At 36.8% G+C, this 24,637-nt stretch overlaps 2 protein-coding genes across 4 annotated transcripts in view; both read right to left on the bottom strand.

The window, feature by feature from the left end:
- FAP (fibroblast activation protein alpha) overlaps positions 1 to 10,310 on the bottom strand; it is a 43,209-nt gene extending 32,899 nt beyond the window's left edge. Inside the window, exons 1-5 of the mRNA XM_075028569.1 lie at positions 10,102 to 10,310; positions 9,742 to 9,826; positions 2,380 to 2,475; positions 375 to 469; positions 151 to 225 (exon numbers count right to left, since the gene is read on the bottom strand). Of these exons, the coding sequence (XP_074884670.1) occupies positions 151 to 225; positions 375 to 469; positions 2,380 to 2,475; positions 9,742 to 9,826; positions 10,102 to 10,107 (357 nt within the window). The 5' untranslated portion in view covers positions 10,108 to 10,310. The remainder of the gene's footprint in view (positions 1 to 150; positions 226 to 374; positions 470 to 2,379; positions 2,476 to 9,741; positions 9,827 to 10,101) is intronic.
- A 787-nt stretch (positions 10,311 to 11,097) lies between these two features.
- IFIH1 (interferon induced with helicase C domain 1) overlaps positions 11,098 to 24,637 on the bottom strand; it is a 33,828-nt gene continuing 20,288 nt past the window's right edge. The window contains exons 8-17 of one of the 3 annotated variants that reach the window (XM_075028564.1): positions 24,466 to 24,582; positions 23,851 to 23,974; positions 23,528 to 23,761; positions 21,212 to 21,468; positions 19,590 to 19,739; positions 18,830 to 18,991; positions 18,305 to 18,495; positions 16,773 to 16,866; positions 15,504 to 16,665; positions 11,098 to 11,425 (exon numbers count right to left, since the gene is read on the bottom strand). In XM_075028564.1, the coding sequence (XP_074884665.1) occupies positions 16,483 to 16,665; positions 16,773 to 16,866; positions 18,305 to 18,495; positions 18,830 to 18,991; positions 19,590 to 19,739; positions 21,212 to 21,468; positions 23,528 to 23,761; positions 23,851 to 23,974; positions 24,466 to 24,582 (1,512 nt within the window). In that variant the 3' untranslated portion in view covers positions 11,098 to 11,425; positions 15,504 to 16,482. Of the gene's footprint in view, positions 11,426 to 15,503; positions 16,666 to 16,772; positions 16,867 to 18,304; positions 18,496 to 18,829; positions 18,992 to 19,589; positions 19,740 to 21,211; positions 21,469 to 23,527; positions 23,762 to 23,850; positions 23,975 to 24,465; positions 24,583 to 24,637 lie in introns of those variants that run through there. The other 2 variants (XM_075028566.1, XM_075028567.1) reach the window with 2 other exon arrangements.

Below are 24,637 nucleotides of genomic sequence, written 5' to 3'. Positions count from 1 at the left end.
AGATAATCTAATTAAAAATAATCAGCTGCCTTTTCACAGCCTACACCTTTCTCAAGACACTACCAAGAAATATTTATCTATCACAACCACAATCAACAAAATACTAAATGAAACCAAACATTTCATTAAGTGATCTATTTAAATAATTACCTTTGAATAATTGCTTTCCAGAGCTATGAAATATTTGTCTGCTGACAACACATAATTTGAAGCATTAACTTGTTTCTGAAAGATTAAGAAATAGATTAGATTCTAGTAAAAAACCCCTCTAAATAAGGATTTGATGAGTCAGGTTTTAATCCACTCACTTTTAAACTGGTACTTGAAACGCAACTGCATTTTGCTGCCTTTTTATTAATTGAAAAGGTACGTACCATTGTGCTGTTAGTCATGATGGTAGTTGGATAGTTCATTTCAACATTGTAAAGAATAATATCATCTTCTGTGGACTGATGAAGATATTCATTATCTTTATAAACAAGATAAAAGGGCTGTTATCTTGCACAGAAGATACTACAGAACAGATCCGTTTATCAAAGTATTCACACTCCTGTCAATGAATAGATTTTGAGCAAATATCTTTTGGCATCTACATAAAAAATGTTTTTCTTCTAATGATGCCAAGGTACAGAGTTATCAACAAACTGTCTTCAGGGTTCTTAAAGTATGTTCTCAAGATTACACACTGCACACAGAATCAGCTAGTTAACTTTAAAATTAAATGCTAGATTTTATTCTCAGTAATGTCTGATCAAGAATACCAGAGACAGACCCATTAAAAGGTCAGTACCACAATGTAAATGTTTTAAAGAAAACATTTGAGATCTTTGCTTATAATTTCACCAGAACATTCTTATTTGTACAGATTCCACAGATAACAGCAGTACCATGTAACTAACATGACATAAATGATGCTGCCCTTACTCACACAGATGAGTGGCCTTCAATGAGAATGGAATTTAATGCTACCTGTGCTCAAGACCTGAGCCATAGTTTGATAGAGAATGAAGATCAGAATTTTAGTTTCACATCATTATTTTCAGTGCTATAAACAGAGAGAAGAAATTACACACTTGGTGTAGCTGAAGAGAGAGAGACTTTAACAGTTTAAAAGCAGCCTGAAATATTGTATAAGGTGCTCATTTTTAGGAAATTAGATCACCCTTGGACCTTTTGAGCACACTTCTGTGATTTGTGTAACTGCATTTGTGGTGATCTCAGGCACCCTTAGGAAGAGATATTAAATTTTAACTCCTTGCTTCAAAAGAAAAGTAGACATATGGAATGCTGTAGGCATGACTATCTATGGAATCTATGGCATGACTTTTGCGTGAGCTGTGTGACAGTTAAGAGGAAAGATAAGTCTAAGTGAGAAGGATATAAAGAGGGAAAGAGAATATTAGGTTTAGGTGATATGCTGCCTACATACTTCAGACATTCAGATAGAATTCTAACAAATGGTGACCTAATTTTTAAATCATACAAGTGATGTCAAGATACTTCAAATTGTTAATTGTAAAACTTGAACTGCTGCTAGCAATGTCCTGGAAGTCTTCAGTTCAGTTCCAAAATAGTGGGTTAAAACTAACTTGGTAAGAGTCCATGTGAACAGGCTCTATGTTTCTTGTCTCTAGTCAGAGAACAATAATTGCTTGAGGCAGTGCATAGATAGGAGCGGTAGTAGTGTGTGTACCAGAATGTAATCCAATCTAGCTCAAGCCTTTCGGTGCTGCTGCAATTCAATGATAACAAGACTAGTATTTCAGCCACACACAGACACATATATCAGCAGCAATTAACTTCACGTCTTTATATTCTACCTTAAGGAACGTGCTTAGAAACTCAACCTTATTTTCAATGCAATTCATTGGAACTCAGGAATTTCAGCAGTGTCAGCATTTCCTTAAATGAGATAAGAACAGCTGGGCTCATGGCAGAGCTAGGTACTACCGAAAACAAAGAAGAATGGGGCCTGTAAGACAGGCTGCCTCAATTATTACAAATGGTACATGAAAAAGTGCTGTTACAAACACAAAAAAGGAGATTGCTTCAGAAATGACTGATACATTGACATATTTCTTTCACTTGCTTCAATGAATATGACAGTAAAAGAAATAAAACACTGAAGGCCTCTGTAAAATTATAGTTTATATTTGACTCAAACATGTCTGTTGAAACATCAAATACCTAGAATTTCTAGAATGACTGACAGAATAGTAAATTTTAACCATAAGTTTTGACTAGCAGATTGTTTAATTTCATAGTTAGCATTTATTCATAGTAAAGCTGGAAGGAAAATACATTTCTGAGTCTGTGTAAACCAGTCTGGAAATGCATATTAGAAAGGCTTATGTACTTTTGAGAAAAGGTTTTACTTACCTGACACCCAATATGGAAAAAATGTTTTATATTGGAAGTTTCCACTCAAATAATCCTCCAATGTAAGAGCCCTGGGACCATCATTGGTGTTGACAACTAAGAATAAGACAGAAAGTTTCTGTTAATGCAGTGCTGTGAAGTGGGAAAAAAAAAAAGAAAAAAGAACTAGTAATTACTAGTCCAATATTTCCTTTTTTTCTATATTTAGCACCAGGGAACAGCGAGGATAGTATAATCCTGGAGGTATGCAGAGAGTAGGCACAGAAGAAAAGAAAGTTCTCTTACTGTTCTGATAAGGTCCTTTAGCTTCTGAAGGACTCACCTTTAGGAATAAAAAAATTAGAAACTAGACAAACTAATTTATTCCACTCAGTCATTTATTCACTCAGACATATTTACTTCTAGACTTGTGAGTCCAAGAAAAGCCTTTTCCACACAAAAGACAAATCAAAGTTTTTTTTAAAGCATGGGTTTCATGAACTTCTGTGGTATGTAGAGACAACTATTTTAATAGGGACCTGTACATATTCAGCAGAGAGTCAAACAACAGGATGTGCATACAAACCCCTACTGCCAAATTTCATAAATGCCTCATCAACCAGTGTTAGAAGACAGATATAAGGCTTGCAAAATAATCACCATCCACATATATTTCTTAGTAGCCACATGAAAAAAATAGATTAAGGTATGCAGATAAAAATAATGCTCAAAAGTAGTGAATGAGTGAAAACAAACATCAACATTTTATTTAACGCTGCAAAAGAAAATTGGCAATGATTCTGGAGAAAAGACAGGACAGAAGCCAGGTATTTGATTTCTAAGCAGATCAGAGCACTGCATAAAAATAATACACAAAATTGTGGCTGGTTTTGTGGCTCTTGTCTTGACTATGTTTCTTCCCAAAGCTAAACACCTTAAGCTAGGGCAGATTTTAAAAACAAAATTTAAGGACAATCAGCTGGATGAGAAGAGGGTAATGCTGAAAATGCTGGCTTGCTAAGTGCATGGAAATGAAAAATTCCATTATAAAAATGTAAAAAAAGGCAAAAAAGAGAAACAATGCAGTTCACAAGAGAAAGAGTACTCAAAATATTTAATCCTTAAAAGACACAGGAACATTTCTGATAAAGGCCAGTTTTTAAAGTTCAGTACCATAGTAATGGCAGCTTGTAAGTCTAGGCATTCTGGATTCTATACTTTTCTCCTTTAAAATCAAGGGGACTTTTGCCATGGTCTTCAGAGGTAGTGGAGATGTCACACTGCAGCCTAGTTGATATCTGCCACTTCCCCTGTTTGTTCCTTCAAAGCTCTCAGATGACAGTCAGATAATCAAGATGACTTGTTACCCTCAGGTTTCATATCATGCTCCATCACTTCCTCATTACATCTGCCCTCTCTGTTAAGATCACACTGACTTCCTTGAAATGTTTCTTCATATTCCCTTCTATGGTACTTTGTAATGATAATAAATGTTTTCTTCTGCTAAGTGACTATTACTTACTGTAGAATACACATGTCAGGTTGACTGTTGACACTAGCCTTGTCTGCACTAATGCAGAAGAAAGCTGTCATGAGAAATAAAATTGAATGCCAATCCATAGGCGAAAACCTATCAGTATAAACTCCAAGCTAGCAATATGTCCAGAAAATATCCCAAGAAGTTCAATAAGAAGTTAAATCCTCTTGCTAATACCATGACTGTATATTAGACATCTTTGATACGTTAATGATAAGCACAGAAGATGGCAAACTCTTAAAAAAAGGCATGGAAAATAATTCCAAAGAAGAATGCACTTCTATTTATATTGAGCGATGATTATTTATCACTAGCTTTCAGTTTAAATTCTCTAAGTGAATATGCCTATTAGCAAAAGAAATCCACTACTAAGATCTGTTTCCATGGTTGTGCGTATAGGAGGCTTAAATTTGCAGTCCTGTTTGACACCTTACTCTGGTAAAATTTCCTGGTTCCTTCTCTCAGTTTAAGAGGATTTTTTACTAAAAAGACAAGCAATACCACAAATGTCTCATCTCTGGTCTAATTTTCCTAGCTCTAATTTAAACCTTTACTCTGTTAGCCATCTCACCCTTACATACTTAATATTCTGTGATAATTTATTATGACTGGTAATGATTTTCAAAATGTGTCCATGCCTATCTTAATTTCTACCAGTAGACTGCAAAAAATCTGAACACAACTATTTCTTACTTGATTATTTATAATTTTGAATGGTTGTTTCTAGGCAACAGAAGATATCTTTAAAATGCTTTAATTAAAAGCAGCATCTTTAATTGTTTCCTACAATTGTTGCCGATTCTTTCTTTTGTAACTAAAGACCGGTTCAGCAATAGTATTCTAAATCTCTATTCGCAGAATAGACCCTAACATGAAAAGTACTTTAAATGTCTGCAGCACTATATAGACAGTTATTTGGATGGCTGTTGGTAAGCTTGGTAAATTCTTTAGTAGTGTTTCGTTTCTCTATGAAATAACAAAGATGAAAAAAGATGCCCAGGGACAAAAAGGAAGCAAACAGCAGAGCCAAATACAGAAATGAAAGCTTACCAAATTTCAGCTTTGCTTTTTTCCTTTCATCACCCCATTGTCTCAATTTTAATCCTTTGTGGTCTATTTGCATTCATTTAGAGGCTGCAGTTCTGTATTTCTCTGTGCATTGATTTAGTTATTTTGCTTCAGTGTAACTTGCTTTATATATTCCATGATCATAATTACTCACTCATGTATTTGAGTGTATTCAACATACATGTATAATTGTGGTGATAAAAGCCTGTAAGCATCTATTAATTGTCACTGGCTTTATCCAGATACCTTCTCCTTTGCCGTTCAGTTCAGTACTGTTATGAGGGAGCTTAATAAAACACAGAAAGCAGAACTGTCAATTATATTAAACTCAGATGAACTTTATGCATACCAATCTATCACTGTGAAATCCTGTTGTATTATTAGGATTATTCCCTTTAAAAGATTGGATGTGGGTAGACCAACACAACCCTTGCTTTGGATTTCAAAGCCCTATTGGCTTATTCCACAACATGGTTGTCCTGGTTTCGGCTGGGATAGAGTCAATTTTCTTCCTAGCAGCTGGTATTGTGTTGTGTTTTGGATTTAGTATGAGAACAATGTTGATAACACACTGATGTTTTTAGTTGTTGCTAAGTAGTGTTTAGACTAAGTCAAGGATTTTCAGTTTCCCATGTTCTGCCAGCAAGAAGATGCACAAGAAGTTGGGAGGGGATACAGCTGGGACAGCTGACCCCAACTGACCAAAGGGATATTCCATACCATAAGATGTCATGCTCAGCATATAAAGTTGGGGAAGGAAGAAGAAAGGGAGGGATGTTCAGAGTTATGGCATTTGTCTTCCCAAGTAACAGTTATGCATGATGGAGCCCTGATTTTCTGGAGATGGCTGAACACCTGCCTGCTGATGGGAAGTAGTGAATGAATTCCTTGTTTTGCTTTGCTTGTGTGCACGGCTTTTGCTTTACCTATTAAACTGTCTTTATCTCAACCCATGAGTTTTCTCACTTTTACTCTTCCAATTCTCTCCCCCATCTCACTGCGGGGGGGAGGGAGGGAGCAAGCAGCTGTGTGGTGCTTAGGAAAAAAGCCTCTGTCTAACTATACACTAAGAAAGAATCATTATAATCCCTTTCAGTTATCAGAAATTAAATTTTCAGAAAATATGTTTATAAAGAAAAGCTAGTATAAAAATTTACCTTAGGTCATAGCCGTCATACATTATTTCTAAGCATGGACTTGGAACGGTAAGATTGTTGTGCTAACCCCTTTAAATTAGTCCTAAACCAGAGTATTTATTCTGCCACCAGCATATGAATAAGCACAGAAAATTAATTGAGCCTGTTTTGGGTAAGCACTTCCTGCTGATTTAAGAATCTAAGCAACAAAGAGTTTCTTCAAAGCACTAGTCGGATTTGGAAAGAAAAGGCCCACCCAGACCACAGTCCTAGGAATATTGTCACAGACCACAGCTGCACAAGTATAGCAGAATGAACTCTGTTAAGGGAACATAAACTAATGGAGCATATTGGTTTTTGAATACTTATCTAGAAAGATTTTAGTATGAATTCCTACCATTTTTTAATGCAGTCTGAAGTACCAAACAGAAGACGTATGAATTAGTCTAATCCATCTTAATATTGGTTTTTATTACTCTGTTCTAATACCTTATGATAGCTCTCTGCCACCAGTGTACAGATCACTGTAGCTAGGTTTACACTATTACTTAGATCTGAGCCTGAACTCTTAGCTAAGACTGAACCACCAGATTTTGGTGGAAGCACACTGTCACAATAAACTATTGATTTTCAATTACAAGAAACTTCAGCAACAGCTGTAAGTTTATAATCTCTAATTGTCACTTGCCAATTTTGATAGATGGCCAAGAAGATGCAAATTTCTCTTTATTTCTGTTTTAAGTCAAACATCCAGGCACCCATTTCAATTAGAAAGCAGCAACTAACACCACCACCTCCAGCAGAATACAGTGCCAGCAACTGAATTCCTGACTGGAACCATTTTTCTTCCACTCCACAATGATGGAAGCCACCCTGTTTGACTTTGCATCGGAACACAGAGAGGCATTTATTGAATCAGAAAATGGATTTGGCTGGGGTGCAGCAAAGATCACCACCAGTTCCTAAGAAACTGGCTGCTGCTTCCTGGCTGAGAAGTATGCCCCATGACCTAATCTGCAACATCAGAGAACCAGGGTCTTCGTCTCAGGCCTAGGTCAAGTGTACAATTGGAACAGAAACATTGACAGGCAGGATTCTGGATAATCATTAAAAATAGCAGAAGAAAAGATTAATTTGTAGCCTAACCAATACATTTAGTTAATTCTAACTGTGCCTGTGGTTCCCCTATTGCTTTTCAATTGCAGACAGGTATTTTCTATCTTGTTTATGCTGCAGAAGAACAGGACTAGGTACACCAGTGTACAAGTGAAAAGAACCTTTCTGAAATGTTTAGAGTTTGGTTATCATAGCTGAGTTATCATAGTTAGGTAAATCACATAGCACATTCCTAACTCAAGGAAATGTCAAAAACCTGTCACTAATTTCTTAGGCATAGATGCCATTCCCTATATTGAGATTGCCCCCCTTGCTCTTCTGAGCCCCACAGAAATTGCATAATAACTGCAACTATTTCCCCCTTACTATCCTCTGCAAACAGAAAATTATTTTCCAGTATAACTTTTGAGAATTTTTCACATTTTTATACTCTTCCATTTGTAAACCAAAACCAGCTATCATATTTTGAGAAGCTTGAAGAACATGAAACTTAGCAGACAAACCAGCACTAAATATTTCTTCCAGTTCTTTCAGAATTACAGACAACATTTTTCTTTGCCGATTTCTTAAGCAGAAATTTAGTCGGTCTGTGTCTATGCATTTCTCATATGAAATGGTCTTTCTAGATTGCCACATCCTTTCAGTTAAGCACTAGTAAAGGTGGAATGTACAAAGAACATTCCATCTCTGTAGCTATTTCCTGTCTCTTTGACTTGCAAAATCTGTAACTGCAAAATTAATTTATATTTCTTCCATTTACAACTAGTAGATCAGCAGACTACTAAGAATTTGAAAAGGTTTAGGCATTCAAACAGATAACCGCATCACTTGCAGTTCCACCTGAGAATAAGAAGCCATAATCAGAAGTGTTCAACATAATTGTGTATTCCATAACTGTGTATTCCATAATTGTCTAAAATGCTCCTTCAAAAGCATTCTGTAAAGTAAGATAAATTCTTTATCGTCCTACTGGATCTAAATGTGATGTCTGATATGACTGGTTACCAAGTCAGTATTCCAAGAAATTATAGAGATGAAAAGAGATCTTGGTAATGGCTCAGGTACTGAAGAGACTCAGAATAAGACCAGTGAGCTGGTATGTGATAACTTCAGAAGGGAAAATTACATTCACTTCCTCCTACAGTACCTTCCATGATCTTTAGCAACTTCTTCAGGCTGCCAAACTGATCCTTTGTCTCCAGCCTCTTTGTTTCCTCACTGCTTTTTTGTTTAAATCTCATAAAAATATTCTGCCATCTTAACATGCAGACTTGGTATGAGTGAGTCTGACTCGATACCATACATTTATCTAGTAATCAAAGCTCAGATTTGACCATGCTTAAGCTAGCCAAAAAATCTGGTACCCCATCATTGACAGTAAAAGTCAAACCTGTCACTCTGTACTTCTTCCCAGCGCTGCCTCCCACCTTGATATAATCTGTCCTCATATTCACATGCTGCATATCAGAATCAACCCTAACTGCTTCAGAAACCTCCAACCCTTCTCTCTAGAAAACAACCCATGATAAACAAACTCCACAGAAATATCAGGTAGGAAAGAGATTTCACCTTTCACAAAACCTGCATATTAACTTCAGGACTTAACTTTCACAAGATTTAAGCAAATGGCTGATTTTATAACATTTAGTTGTAAATGCAAAACTGATTTCTTCATCTCAGTCACCCTGCCAACACATGAACAAAGAATAGTAATAGAAAAACAAATCCCTTTAAATAGATGCTGTTACTGGAATATAGGCTTTTTATTACTATTTTAATTATTTCAGAGGCATTCAATTAATCTGCTATAGCGAAAGGGCCACGTAAATACTTATATTGGCCTTACTACACCTCTCACAGTAAAAAAATACCATCAAGTCAGTACCACTCAGGCTCTAAATTTCAAACCACACTCACTTAAACTTTACCAGAGGACTCAGCAGACCACACCGTGTTGATTTACCTACAGCTAGCATAATAATACTAGAGCAAACTATGCATCCCTGTTTTATACAATGCTGACTTTAATTTTCAAATGCAATCTTAAGTATGTTCACAAACAATTCATCATACCCCACCTACAACAAAATGTTTAACTTGTAATTGGATAGAGACCTTCTATAATTATTACATAACCATTTAAAACCAAATACAAGTTCACCAAGCTAAAGGAAATTACTAACAGTTTGTGAGAGTCTCCTAACCCCTAATATAAAAAATAACATAATGTGAGGAGATCTGAGAATTATTTTTGCAGTCCTGTCTAAGAACATTATATATCATGCACAATAAAGTTAATTCTGGTGTTTTTCACTTCAAGGAGTTCCTTGTTTCAACATCTGCTGGCATTTCAATCCTACCTTCAGGATATTTCAGCTGTAGGTACATTTCTGTGAAGTGATAAAGCCATAAAAATTCTGACAAGACAATCCTAAAGATGATTTGACAAACTTTTGTGAACTTTAGAAGTCATAGTAGCTGTAAAGATATTGTGTTTTACAATACATTAGATTACAAATGCCTTACCTCTTGATGGAAGCAGTATAATACACATAAGTAATAAGGAAAGCAAAAGGCATATAACCACGCCAAATATGATTTTTAGCCGGGTCTGCAGGGCAGAAACAAACAATAATTACAGTTCTAATATTGCCTGAAGCACACTTCTATGGCTTGTAAATAATTAAATCCTCCCACTCTCTTTAACTGCTGTAATCCGTCTAAGCAACAAGCAAAAATGTCCCTGCAGTACATTTGAAAAGACTTCTCTTCCCTTTTTCTTTAAAACAAATACTCTTACATCTGAGCCTGGTCTTGTGCAATAGCTGACAGTTTAAAACAACAGATGTAAATGTTACCAAAAGCTGAATTTAGCAGCATACAGACCTTCATTTTCCTGTTGTATTCTAAAAGAATGTAAATTCTCTCTTCTGGGTGTTGGTCAGTGATCTAGGAGAGGAGTTTGAAAAGGCAGTGTCTGTTTTCACAGTCGGAGGCTAAACCTCTGGCAGACTTTTTTTTCCCCTACATACTTTTGAAAACTGTGCCAAATTTCAAAGGGTTTCCATAAAATTAGAAACACGCTTTCGGGGAAGTTCTTGGACTAGAAATGGACAGTGGGTGGCTATAGGGGTGGTGATTATATACTTCCCATCAATGTGAGCTGTAACCAACATCTGCTTACACTAACTTAAGGGTTTTATGACTCAACAGTTACTCGATATGTACTGTTTTTCTCTGAAAAGTTTCTACTGTGTATTTTGGCAATCCTCACATTCTCAGGACATAGTCATGACCTTATTTCTACTCTTTACAGAGAAATGAAAAGAATATCTAATAGCTTTATTGTTTATATATAATGTATGTATGTTTACTTTCTGAAATAATAAAGGATGGTGTAAGAATGCAAAACAAGAAGCAGAAACAAATATTGTTTAATGTCTTCCACATGTGAGAATTACTTTTTTCTGAGAAAACTATAAACTTGAGTAGCCTAGGTAAGAGAGCTTAGAGAAGTAAATATCTACAGGCCCAGCGCAAATTCTGAAACTGCTTAAACCACCAATTGCACATATTTTATTTAGCTCACTGAAATGAGGTCAACTGAAAACAGGGAAAACTTCTCTTGAGACCGCGGTGTCAAGTTACATAAGAGATCCCTCAGCAGAGAGAAGAAACGCTCGAAAAGGGAAGTAGAACTATGCTGTGCTCATTAGACTGGCTTTACCCAAATATCCTCACTACCGGTCTGCCCCAGAGCCGCTCTGGGGAGTGCAGGGGAAGGAGGGGAAGGCGCAGGCAGACCGCGCCCTGCTCCTTCCCCTCAGGAGGGTCTCCACACCGGCCATCGGCCCTACTGCGGGGAGCCGGCGGGAGGGGGAATAACGGCCGGCCGCGGCGGGCGGGAAGGACGGTCGGCGGGGAACAGGCACGCTGCCCCCTAGCGGCCGCGCGGCCCGTACCAGCGCGGTCCCGGCCGAAAAGGGACAGAAACGTTTAAACGAGGCACCGTTTTCTGGGCCAGTAGCGCCGTTTAGCCTGTCCCTGCACAGCCTGGTATCCCGCAGGTACCCGGGTCCTTCTGGAGCGCTCTGCGCTGTCGCCTCCTTTCTTCGCTGCTCGTTGCTCTTTCCCAGCACCCCCCCATGCTTTCGGGCTTGCTGGCATCTCCTGGCGAGGTTGGATCCTTTGTAGTACATCTCCACACACCCTGCAATGCACAACTGCTTATTAGCGATGTCCAGGTCTCAGAAGGATGATCTCAAAAAGGAAATCCTTCCAGTGCTCCTACCACAGAGACAGTAATCATTCTTTCAGATGATTAACCTGAGCATAAGGCTGGGCCAGGCATTTCAGATGTGTTATTGGGAAAAAAAAAAAAAAGTGATCTCATACCCTTTATTGTAGTCATCCAGCATGCTGGAAGCAAACACCAACCAAGGACTTGTGCAGAATGCTGTGCCCCGCAGCCATGGGCTCAGGCTATGTGTTATGTACAGAAAGGCACCAGGGATGGCAGCAGCTGAACTGAGCTACAAAACAAAGCCTGTCGTCCTCTCACTGCCTGTAGCTTCCCAGCCATTTCACCCAGTGCCCATGCCAGAGGAGACAGCAGTGCCTGGCCCTGGGCCTTCCTCTGCTTGGCCTCCATAGCCTGCTCAGGGCAGCCAGGCTCAGCCACAGACCCAGGCCCAGCTCAGCTTCCTTCTTGCTGCTGCCTCAGCCTGTGTGGTAAATGTCAACTGCCAAAGGTGGCCACAAACTGACGGAATATTTACTAGGTTTGACATGAAACTTAGACCAGTGACTAGAATTTGCAAGTTGGGCTTAGGCCTTCTTGATTTTCCATGTGGAGTCTGCTGAATCACCTCATCTTTCTCCCTGCACTAGTCTTGCATTTCTCTCCTGTGCTTAACACCAAGAAGGGAAAAATAAGAGGGTGAGGAAAGGAGTCCAGAATGGTGGTGCCTCAGTGTGTAGGTCAGGCACAAGGACTATGATTCTTCAGAGAAGGTTAACAAGGACTGAGTACCCAAATCTTACTGGAATTCAGTAGCAGCTGGGTGCATCAGCTCCTCTGGCTTCTTTGAAAATTGAAAATGTAGTAGGTGAGATAGGTTTCCTGCCACACCAAACTGTCCAGCAGAACTTGGGCTAATGTTTTACAGAGGAAAAACCTCCAAGTATTACCACCAAAGGTAGTCAAGTTACCACCTTAGCCTAACAGTACGGGCTGGAATTTGAACCCCAACCATTACACCAGCCTTGGTGAGGCAGCAGCTGATCTGGGCATTCCTTACATTAGTCTTGGTGGGGGGGATTTTTGAAAAGAGATTAAAATTAATTGTCTGGAAAAAACAGTGATATAAACCATGCCTTATTTTCCCATAAACTCAGTTCCCCTCTCTCCCCAGTTCTTGTCACAACAGTAAAGTACTTTATATAAGATAAAGTTTCTGAATAAGATCCATCCTGTTGACAGAAGCCATGGAGGAAAAAAAGGATAAGAAGGCTAAAATACTTTGTTCCTGATACACTGTATATGAAGGGCAGAACTGAGCTCAAAAACAATAGTGTTTCCTAACAAGATAAAACCTCAACTACTCAAAATTTCCAAAACAGAAAGGGATTGTGACAAAGAATTTTTTCCCCATGTAACTCATGCTGCTTATTCATATTTCCAAAGTGTTACTTATTTCCTAACATTCTGTGGTTAATGCCATATGTATTTTCAATAACACAGTTCAGAGAAATCCACTTTTTTCTATCAACATTGGTTATCTCTGACAACCAGAACATCACAAAACTGCAAATGCAGGTTTTCATCAGGCTAGGTTCCATTTCTAAATACACAGCTTCCTCTAATGAATGCAAATTTGAGAATGCCTCAAAGGAAAGGATTCAAACTCACATGATCTGAAAAGATTTTCCAAAATGACTCTATGCTGCATACTATGTATTTTTCTAATTTGGAAGTCTTAATTATTTAGGTATGTGCTGTAGTAAGATTCACAGAGGTTGCAGCATTAGAAGCAAAACAAAATTTACCTGGCAGAGAATGACCTTTACAAGCTTTGTTGACCTATTGCTCCTAACACCTGAACTCCCTTCTCTGGACTGTTTATATTAGTACCAGTGAAGAAGCAAACAGCAATTCTTTCAACAGCCAAAGTTCTTCCTAACTTCTGCAACATCAGAACCCCATAATGTAATATAGAAATAAAAGTGTAAGGAAGCTAGAAAGAGGGTCAATCAGTTGGAGAGATGGACAAATTATGGAACAGAAAACATATTTAGTTTGTACAGCAACTATCCAACCAGTTATGCAACTACTGTAGGGTTACTAAAGTATTTACATCTCCCGGATGAGGAAATGCAGATTTACAGATGTAGGTTGTGCAAGACGTCAGACCAAAAGTAGATAGAAAAATGAAAATGCAACTAAAGCTGAACTAGTTCTTAAGTAGCCACACACATAGCTAGACAAATCCCCAGTGACTAATACATTTCCACATTTGTGAACAAATAAAAGCTGTAAGTAGAAAATATAATCAGGATTTGTCACACTCCCTGGAGGACTTTGGGTCCATAAAGGCAATAAATGCAGAAGTAACTAGCAGATAATATATGGCAATTTAGCTTGTTTTTTACAACTTCACACTTCCTGGATGAACAATATAGGCACGTTTTACAACCCCTTTCAGAGACAGTAACTTGAAGTGGAAATTCCTTATCCTACACACCAGCAGGATTCATTTGAGGTTCATTACACATTATGCTGAAGTGAGATTGTGCAAACACTCTTTAAGCTGAACGTGGCTGAGTAACACTAGGAACTGGGAGTGTAACAGCAGCACATAGGTGAACTACAAGAAGCCCAGGCATGTTTCTGATATGGCCCTGTTGAACTCAACTATAAAAGAACAAAGAAATCCAGCTGCACATGCTCTTGTTGCTTCAGTAAAGGGAAGTATCAAAAGCTCAGATTTCAGAAAATCTAGTCAGCATGGAAAATTATTTGATTGAGGATCCAGCAGCAATCTATTTAATGATACTGTCTTTTCACCAGGGTTTTACACTTCTTTAAAGTACTGAATAAATTACTTCAGACACTTGAAAATGCTATGTACAGTATATTATGTTACATTTACATAACTCTAACAACTCATTAATACAGAAATCCAGAGATGATCTGGATTATGATTATTTACCAAGACAGACTATTCTAATAATTAATTTTTAGCATATTTTATGGCATCTCATCAGATACTGAGCACATGGACAAAATACATCTTAAATTACAATCATGTGTGATCTACGAATCTCCAACATTTTTAAACAGTCAGTTTCTCAGATCAATGTGTAAAAAGTGTAAAATTTGTCCTGCACTTAATGCTAAATCAGCAGATTCTAGAAGTAGCCAAAAGCTTCAGTATTAAGCAAAATAAAAGAAAGATAATAACTTAAAGGGTTTTTAAGAAAAACAGATAAGGGGAATGGTTTGATTTTTTTAACTAATGAAGTATCTAATGCTGAATAAAGAAATTGGTGAAGATTTCACATTTGTCTGCCCCACACAATATATAAAGGTAAGAATAGCATTATATAAAGATATACATGAATATAAAACACATACACTACAAACCGTTTACACTCCCTATCTCCCAGTAGCCTTTCCTGTTTTAGTTGTATCATTCAAAAATACCTGTAGAATTGCTGTGTTTTGAAACATCTTTGCATATATAATCTCTTAACTCTCAATATGACTGATTTTTTTTTTACAGCCCTAAGGTAGTAGTTTATTGGTATAAATTGCTGTTCTGGAATAATTTCAACCTATAAATAAACCACAATTTCTGTAAGTTTAAGCACATTGTAATCTACAAAACTGTTATAGTGAAAACTCATCGTGTGCATATTTATTTCATAATGCTATAATTTTTTTATAATTAAGTAGCTAATCCCAGAATGGCCTGTATCAGTTTGGTGATATCTGAAATGTGCTGCTCTTCTCAGTCAGAAATTAGTTTCCCCCCCACGCTGAAGCAAGGCCAGAAATACAACCACCCCTCCAAACCCCCTAAATCTGGTCCTGATGCAAACCTGAAATCAAATCTGATTTAAAATAACGTGCACAGTATTTATATTCCTTTCAAAGATGAGAGCAATTACAGATCTAGCCATAATAGGATTCTTTTTCGCTGGGATATACTTTTCAGCTATGTTGTAACTTAGAAATTTTACCTGGGGCTACTGTAGTGTTTACATGTCCATGCCAGTAAACATACCATTTTATCCTGAATTTGCAAAGCTGACTGTTATAACAACAAACAGACCTTCTTTCCGCTCTCCAGTATCTTACTTGCAAATAGGGGGGAAAAAAATCTGTCAATGAGATAAATATGGAGACACATTATGCTATTTTTACAGTCAGAATACCAATATCCTTTAAATTTCTAGGGCGAAATCGTGGTATTATTATTGTCAAAATACTTACAGTGAAAGAGAATAAACAGTATCACAGTTGGCAAAGGTTAATCATTATAGTAATTTATTGAAAAAAATACGTACCTCATTATATAGCCAGTTTAACAATCCTATGAAACTAACACACAGAAAGTCACTTGGTATTGTGCTTCTGGGACATTAAAATAATCAATTTCAAGTCAGGTTAAGGGCTTGATTTTTTGAAATGTCTTTTAAGGGAAACTTAATTTTAGTCTATCAAAATGTATGCGCTTACAGCTAAAGAGGGGAAGGACTCAGTCATGAAAACACTGACGAAGCAATGATTCAGAAATAACACTCAGCTAATCTGTTCTCTTTACATGGCTCCTGTTTTGAGACACTTTATCTTCAAAAGGGTTAAAGCAGGAAGAAAACCAGAAAATAATCACCATGGCATATCTCAAGATGTCTGTCCTACGTTCTGTCCTTGATGACAGGTCAACTAACACACTTTTGACAGTGCGGTCACCCCATGATGGACTGTAAGTAAGTAGAGATGGGAATTTGTTCCATGGATACACATGACTGCAATGTATTTTGTCATCTTTGTCCCAGAGTACCACTGCAAATCTGAGTGCAGACAGCAGCTGTGTGACTTTGTCCTTCTCCTTCCTTGTTTTTTTTTCCTCTTCAAGACAGTTTCCTCATGCCCCAGAGCTTTCACAGTGTTTATGATGCAGCGCTTCCTATGGGACACCGGAGCTTCTAATCAGCAGTCAGAGAAAAGTTGAAAAGGGATTTTATTTTCATTCTAAGTCCTTAATCTTCATCACTTGAAGGACAATGAGCTGCATAATCAAAATTAGGGAACCTGACAGGCAGTTCTCCCCATTTCTTAAACATTTGCTTTGTTGTTTTCTTGTCTTCAAACACAACCACAAAATTTCTAATCTTTAGACAAGGCAGGTCAAGACCTCGGTGAACCATCATATTTCCCCAAGCCTGCAAGTATAAGAAAATTACGTTTCAGATAAAATAGACAAGAACATTAGACAGAAATAAATACAGACATCAACAACATAAAAGTATGAAAATAAGTTGTTCCTCACTTGTCCACAATCTTTACATATAATTTCCCCATTTATCTGGTAATCGGCATGCTTATCTTGCAGTGTCTTATTTTCTCTTGTATGGTAAAGACTTCTGAAAAAAGAGTCAGACAGCGTGCGTCAGAATACATTGGTCATTCAATGCTACATACAGACTTAAACACACATTGACTACAACTGCTGAAGTCAGATATGAAACCTAAAAGGTTGTAAACTCTCTGTTATGCATATTCAGGAGTTGGAGAAAATGCAAGGTCATATTTTGTGCTCCTAAGTAATGGTGAAATACAAGTGCCTCCTTTTGTAGCATTTCAGGAGCTGCATCCTCCCTCACATATCTTAAAGTAGGAGCAGCAGGCTCTCTGTTATAATAGGGGATAGATCTAGCTTGGTTTTTTCAGGTGCCATGGAGCTGTCAAAGAAATGAAACCTGAAAGTTAGAGGTTTTCATTTTATTACCTGTAGTCCAACCTTACCCCTTAACAGAATCATTTGGTTCTGACTATCCAGACCTGCAGAGGGTGTGCACATTCTTAGATTGTTTAGTTTAGGGAATACTTGATCTTGAGGGTTACTATTAGCCTGTGCAGAGGGGCTATAAGAATTATTACCTTGTAGTTTGAATTGACTGGTAACATTATGCTGACAAGACAATTTCACAGTAAAAGCAGTTTAATGTTTAGGGCTGCACCTCAGTTTTAATTTTTTCAACATATGGGTACTAATTTCTCATAACTCTTCAAAAAGTCTTTACAAATTATACCAGTGATATGTCTCAAAGAAACAAGAACTAGGGAGGGCAGTAACTTGGTAGGATGGTGTCTGTTACATAATTAACAAAGCATGACTGATCTGTAAGGTACAATACCCATTACAAATTTAATGCAGTAAGCAAATGCAATTGAAGTTGAATTAAAACATTTTCTTGGACTCTTAATTTCCATTATAAGTGGGAAAAGAAAGTAACCTCCTGCCACCATGGCACTGAAAAGTTAAACACAGTTTAAAATAAATGTTTACTAAACTAGACGGCATCTCTTGCCATAAAGATTAAGCAGGAACAAGAACACTGGGAGAACTAAAAGGGGTGTGTCAGCAGTATGAACATCCTCTAAATACACAATTATCAATGCACAGCTCATGGCCAATATGTTGTCTGAGTCACTGGTCATAGCCAAACTCTTATCCTGGGTCTGTTACTGGTGTAAGTATGTGGGTAACTGATATTCATCTTTGGTTACAGTTACACTGTGGAATATATACTGTATTAATAAGTGACCTAGTTAATATTACTGCAGAAGCTGTACCTTTTTCCAAAGTTTCAAACTCTGGTCACCTTGAAATCAGGGGTAAGAACCAACATTTCCTTCAAACTCATTAACTGTAAACTCCATAGAGCCTAGGACTTAACAAGATTGGAGTAAGTTTTTTTTTTCCTTGCAGGGCCTAGAGGGTTACAGGCCCTGTACAACCCTGCTGAAAAGAAAATCTGTTTCTACCTGAAAGAGATAAAGTAGTTCATAAACACTTACTGGAAATCTTTTTTCACACTGACATGATGCATGTTTTCAATAACCTGTATGTCTTCTCCAGAACATACCAGCTTGTGGCAATTTTTGCATAAGAATGTTATTAGTGAAGGATTTTTGTTGTATGTCTTGCGCTGATCTCTCTTTGCTTTCATTTGTTTTTCCACTATACTTTGCAACTGGAAATTCTGAATCTAGAAATAGATCAGTAAGAGCACTGTAACATTCTGGTGGAATGACAGTAACAGTTTTCTTTTTCAGTTATTTTACTGAATTCACTGACAACATGGCTTCCAGTCAATTTTCCCGACTTATGTGTTTCCCCCCTTACCAATAGAAAAGCAGACTTTTCTAAAGGCCCAGAAAACATGGATTATAAATCAAATACTGGCAGAAGGATTCAAGGCCATATGTAGTAAATAATATTATTTTAAGTTTCGCTCCCCTAAGTAGATTTCAAATAGAAAGTATTTCTTACAATATAAGTCAGTCTTCTTTAAAGAGAAAGTACAGAGTTGCAGTAAATACCTTATTTAAATACTCTTCCTGCGGCATCTTTTGGACACGCTGAATGGCCTTATACATCATTTTCTCACGGAAAATATTAACATCTTCACGTTCAACAGCTCCTGAGCCACTCGAAGCCACAAGTGCATAGGTGCTCTCATCAGCTCGAGCTCGACCACGAGCCTATAATTTGCAAGGAATACAACATAAAGAGCACAGTGTTCCCTACAACACTGCACAACATTTTTTCTGAGTTTTGTAATGGAAGACATGTACTGTTCCTTATGCAGTGTCCCCACAGAGCATTTTTTTTTCCACTTACCGGTGAAAATAGTACTCAGGAGATTTGTGATTAGCACAGTATCTTCAAAGCAGAAACTGTATTTTGCCACCAAAAAATAAGCATGCTTTTAAATATTAAATATATAAATATTTGTGTTCACAAATTAAGTGAGAAGATGGACAAACTGGTATTCTGTTATGCAATTATCTCTTTTTAGCTGTTGGTGGTACAAATGCCTTTTATATCAACCAGTCTGCTAAAGGGCTTACTGTTTGTATAGAGCTTTAAATGGATGTTACACCATTACACATGGAGGCAAATTTTATATTGCATGCCAGCTGAGGATGGCAACTGGAAATGAACATTGTTGCAAGAGCATTTTGTCTTTTAGCATGCAAGTATTTCAAAATTATCTCCAAACCCTAGGTATATGATTTACCATTTGCATATTCCAAACAGAAAAGCACTTTTAAAAATATGTATGCAGTAAACTCATACCTGCACCATAGCAATTTCATTGGTGACGAGGCCATAGCGAATAACGATGTTACATTCTTTGATGTCTAGGCCTTCCTCAGCTACAGTAGTAGCAATAAGTAAATTTACATTTCCACTTCGGAATTTATCAATAACTTCCCTTTGCTCATTCTGTAAATTAACAAAAATCAGTATATTAGCTTTCAGTATTAGCTTCTGTCATTAGTTTCTTCTAATTAAGAGGTTTAAGGAATTATAGTCAAATCATTTCAGAATGGAGTGCCAAACACCAAGCGGCTTAACAACTGCATTTAAGCATCTTTCAAGATCACAAACAAGGAGTTCCTATTGAATATAATAGGTGTTCAGAACCTTTTTTGAGGGGGGGAGGGAGCAGAAGCCAATCTTAAGGTAACTGAGCTTGGAACTTTGCAGCCCATTTCATAGATGCTAGGAGTTTTTATAATATAGTTTTTCTATCATTTTCAAATTCTTTAAGTAGTTATTCAGAGGTTCTGGATTTCTACCATTTCAGTAATTTCAGCTGAAAGTATAGACTTCAGCACTTCCAAGTCAAGTTCCAAAGCAGTTAAAATTCCCCATAATAAATGGGGACCATAATTTTGGTGATCTGGGGAGCACCAAAAAGCACAGCAATAATATATTTAAAAAATAAAGCATCCAAAACACGGACTTCTGAATTAGCTGGATATTTCAAACAAACTTGAGCAGAGGGATGGAAACTTCCTATTTTCTATATTCAGTTTCAAAATACAGAGGCTATTGTTTTGTTTGTGCAATGTGTGCACAGATTAAATACCAAATTTTCATAGAAAACAAGCAACATTTTGAGGGAACAATTCCTAACTTTATTTTGAAACTGAGAGCAGCTGAAAGAAATGGACTCTGCCCAGCAGTAAACCACACCACTTCTGCTTAAATGCTGAAGTGGCAATTTTATGGGGAGTGAAAAGCAGATTAGAAGAGAGGTTTTAGGATACTGAAGCACTTTGTTTTGAAAATTTTTAATTTGGAGGTACAAATCATGAGAGAGATGTTGTGTATGAAGTCAACACAATGGTATGAGACAGACTCTTGAGTGATCAATTGTGGTATTTTCATTGCGAATTTTGGCAAATTCTCTTTCAATGATCATGCGTCACTGTGAAGCATGCATATAATTGGTATAAGTTGATTAAGCAATGACATCAGAAAAAGACAGGCATAATCAACATTGCAATTTTATTTTTCAATTCGGCAACTAAAATATAATTTGAATTACTGTTGTCCTGATAAGTATAAACTCATTTAACCATCACATTTTTGCTATTGCCATTTTGTTCCTTTTTCTTCCTATGCCTCACTACAACTTGTGTCCCTTTTGACTATATAGTCCTCTAGGAAATGGCTGCCTGTTACTCCTATTGCCATAGAATCCAAAGCCAAAAAAGCTTGTTTCTTGTGGAAATAAAATTATTCTGACACTGTTATTCACCTATCCTTCAGCTTATGAAGGTAACTTGCTGGCAGGTATGAAACCAGACCTCTGAGCTCCAAACTTCAGTTCGTTGTTCTAGTGCTGAAACAAGCTGTTTTCTTAAATGACGTACAAGATTTTAATGCTGTAGTGCATAGTTCTGTACCTGAGTCATGGGTTTAATTTCACTGTTATGTCCAGCACCGATAAGATAATGGGCCTTAATTCCCACTTCTTCAAATTTTGGGTTATCCTTAATCCACTGGAATAAAGCAAAGGCACTTAGCCGAGTCTTTGTGAAAATGATTCCTCTAGGTTCTTCAGTCTTCGTGAACTCCTCCATTAAAGTGTTTCGCAACTGTATTAGCTTCTCATTTTCATATTCTGGCTTTCTAGCCAACTCTTTCAGCTGTTTCTTTTTTGCTTTAAAAATAGCAGATGTAAATTAAGAGAAAGTAACCATGTAAAATAACAGCTCTAGAAAAAAAACCAAAGTGAAGAGCAGCTTTCTATATAATTCTCCCAGCATGGCTAATTCACATCCAGTTTGAAGAGCTGTGGCATAGCACTTATTTTTCAAGTGAGTTTATATTCATTAAAAACACACTAATCAATCAAAATAAATCACCATTAACTTTTTAACACACACTTTGCCTATATTTCAAGGGGAGAATAAGCAAAAGAAAAAAACTGTCTACACACCAGAAGTGGTACAGAGTTAAGTGCACTATATTCAAGAGCTAAATCACAGCTTATAGTATTTGCAAAACAGTTTTAAAACAATGGAAAAAGTCTTACAAGGAGAAACAGATTAATATGCACAGCCCTCAGAGCTGATAATGTTTTTATAAATTTAGACATAAATTGTCCTTGGGGCATTCATTAAAGTAGGAAACCTCACTAGCAACATGCAATGTAATAGACACCAGGATGGGTGCATTGTTATCAGTATTGTAGCTTTTAAAGACATTTCCATACACTCAGTGAAATGTTAAATGAATGACTCTCTTTGACAAGCACTATTGACCCCGACCAGGGAGGATTCCTCATGTGTTTTAATTTTTTTTAAAAATTCTAATATTTAAAAGCCTACGCCATTGTCAGATGATCGTTCAAACACAATAATAACACTTTAAAGTGCAGGCCTTGTACAGTCACTCTGATGTCATTACCCTGTGCAGATTATTGCACTGCACCTTGTCCAATGCAATGATAGTCAATGTATCACAAAATACTACACCACTTAGGCAGTGGCTTTCTGACTACAGTCTTATTCATATTTTAGAATGTAATCATATACAAATACATACAAAAAGTAGGTAGCTGTAACAAACTCCCATAATTTCCCCCCTTAGTTCAACCTGCACTAAGGGCTGCAGTGAGTTAATCACCCAAAGATGAACTCCACTCTTAAAAGCTGGAAAGAGAAATTTTAGATTTTGTTCCATTACTCCTGGCACCTTCAGTGGTAAATCAAAACAAATTGGAATAGAATTTATTTTTCACTATCAGGTTGTTTGCTTTCATTTCCACAGGTAAATGAAGTTCTATCTAGACAACTAAGTTTCATTTTTTAGTTAGTTTAACTTTTTGGTTCTCAGCAACAGCTCAATACTGAAGTTCTAAATAAGGGGGCATAAAGCGAGGTATGAAGAGTCATTAAAAAACACAATGACATTATCTAAACTAATCTATTTTTCGAAAAGTTTTTTAACGTTTCCTGAATTTCTTAATGATGGCATTCTAAATTTCTAGTTCATAGGATACATGAAGTTGGGATACATGCTGCAGTACAATCTATTCTCTTTTGCACTGCCCAGGAGCCATAGGCAATGGGAGCAAACTTGTCTACCTCTTCCTCATTGTAAAGGCAGTAAGGGGAAAAAAAGAGGTAAAAAAGATTACTGTGTCAAGAACTGAATAAATCCTATTCCAAGGTGAATGATCTGGAAAAAAGGCAACTAACTTTGGTGTTTGCAATTTAATCCTCTGTTTAATTCTCTTGCTAATTGCTTTTTACCAGAAACTTACTCAGGGTCATCACTCCCATCCCTTAGTATATACATAAACAAACTTTGGTAGAAAGAGTTGGTTAAAAACCTGTCATTTCATTACTTTTGTATTCCATTTGCTCAACTTTTTGCCCCTCAAGAGTGTCTACTGGAATACATATTCTATGCATCTACCAGAGTGTACTCAGCAACACTTCATTGCAGAAAAGCAGAGAACAGTTTTTACTTACTATCAGCAAAAAGAAAGTGCCCTTGGGCCAAAGCTGAAGACCTTGTACTACATGTTGGGATGTGATCACACTATGATGTTTAATGTACTCCACACTGTATGAACTGGGACATCCAGATACTGTCATAACAAATAACATGGCAATCTCTAGGATGTAATAATTAATGGACCCATGCAAATCATGTTAATGCATAATCTTTGGATTTCAAATATTAAATATCACAATGGATTTCAAACTTACCATGAAATAAAGCTATTAGAAATTCATCTGTTTCATCCTGTTTTGATACTGCTGGTTCATCATCATCATCATCATCACTCCTTACTGTCTTCTTACTTTTCTCCTCCTTATAAAAGTTATTTAGGTGATTGTACGCATCCACCATTCGGATGGTGTCATTTATCTGGAGAGCATCATTGTATTTCTTCAAGTGTTCTGCACACACACGTTCCTTGCGTTTTTCTTCTTTTGCAGCTAAAAGTGAACAAAAAATACAAAAACATGCCTGTGTATAGAATGACTCAAAGAAATCCAAAGCTGGGATATTTTTCCTATGCAGTTACCTCTTCTCTCTTCTCTAATCACCCACTGTTCATATGGCTGAGTTCCAAACTCAGATTTTGGATGGAGCTGGCAATAGTTTTGAATGTCTGTCATGATCTCAGTAATTCTCTCTCTAAATGGATCCTAGAAATAAATTGATTACCAAAGTAAGCAAGCATCATCTGGCAACAAAAACATTGGCTAGTACTACACTGAGTAATTTTTTTAAAACGTTAAACCTTACATTAAAAAACAAGTAAGGTTGCTAAGTGCATTTAGAATTATGGAAATAAATAGTTCAGAATATTACAAAAATTACACTGTGAAATTACACTGTATTTTTTTAGTGAATATAATGTCACTCCAATACAAACATTTCAATTGTGGTTCAGAAGATCTTTTGACCAGATACCTCAAAAATATAACTCATGTAATTAAAAATTTAGTTCTATTTGACTTTACTGATACTTTTCTATACAGAGGTAAGCAGCAGATAAATACACACATATTCAAATTAGCACTATGGATCACAATAAACCTATAGAAAGAGAGCATTAGCTATAAGTTTTTGATACCGTACAATACACTTTTAAGGGCAATATAACTTTAACACTCATTTGTTTGAAAAAACATACCCTTCTTTTGTCATCTGCAATCACAGTCTTCTTATATGGTTCCTTCACCTGATTCTTCAATTGGGAGGCATGCTCTTCAACAGTCATGATTCTACATGCATCAAGATTGGCACAGATCTGGGAGAAAACAAAATGTTATTTCTTTTAACATTTAATGAGTTATTCCACATGA

The sequence above is a fragment of the Buteo buteo genome, chromosome 5 (genome assembly GCF_964188355.1).
Source record: "Buteo buteo chromosome 5, bButBut1.hap1.1, whole genome shotgun sequence".
NCBI classification, from domain to species: domain Eukaryota; kingdom Metazoa; phylum Chordata; class Aves; order Accipitriformes; family Accipitridae; genus Buteo; species Buteo buteo.
The sequence above is the reverse complement of the archived record's forward strand: the minus strand, read 5'-3'. Positions and strand labels throughout refer to the sequence as shown.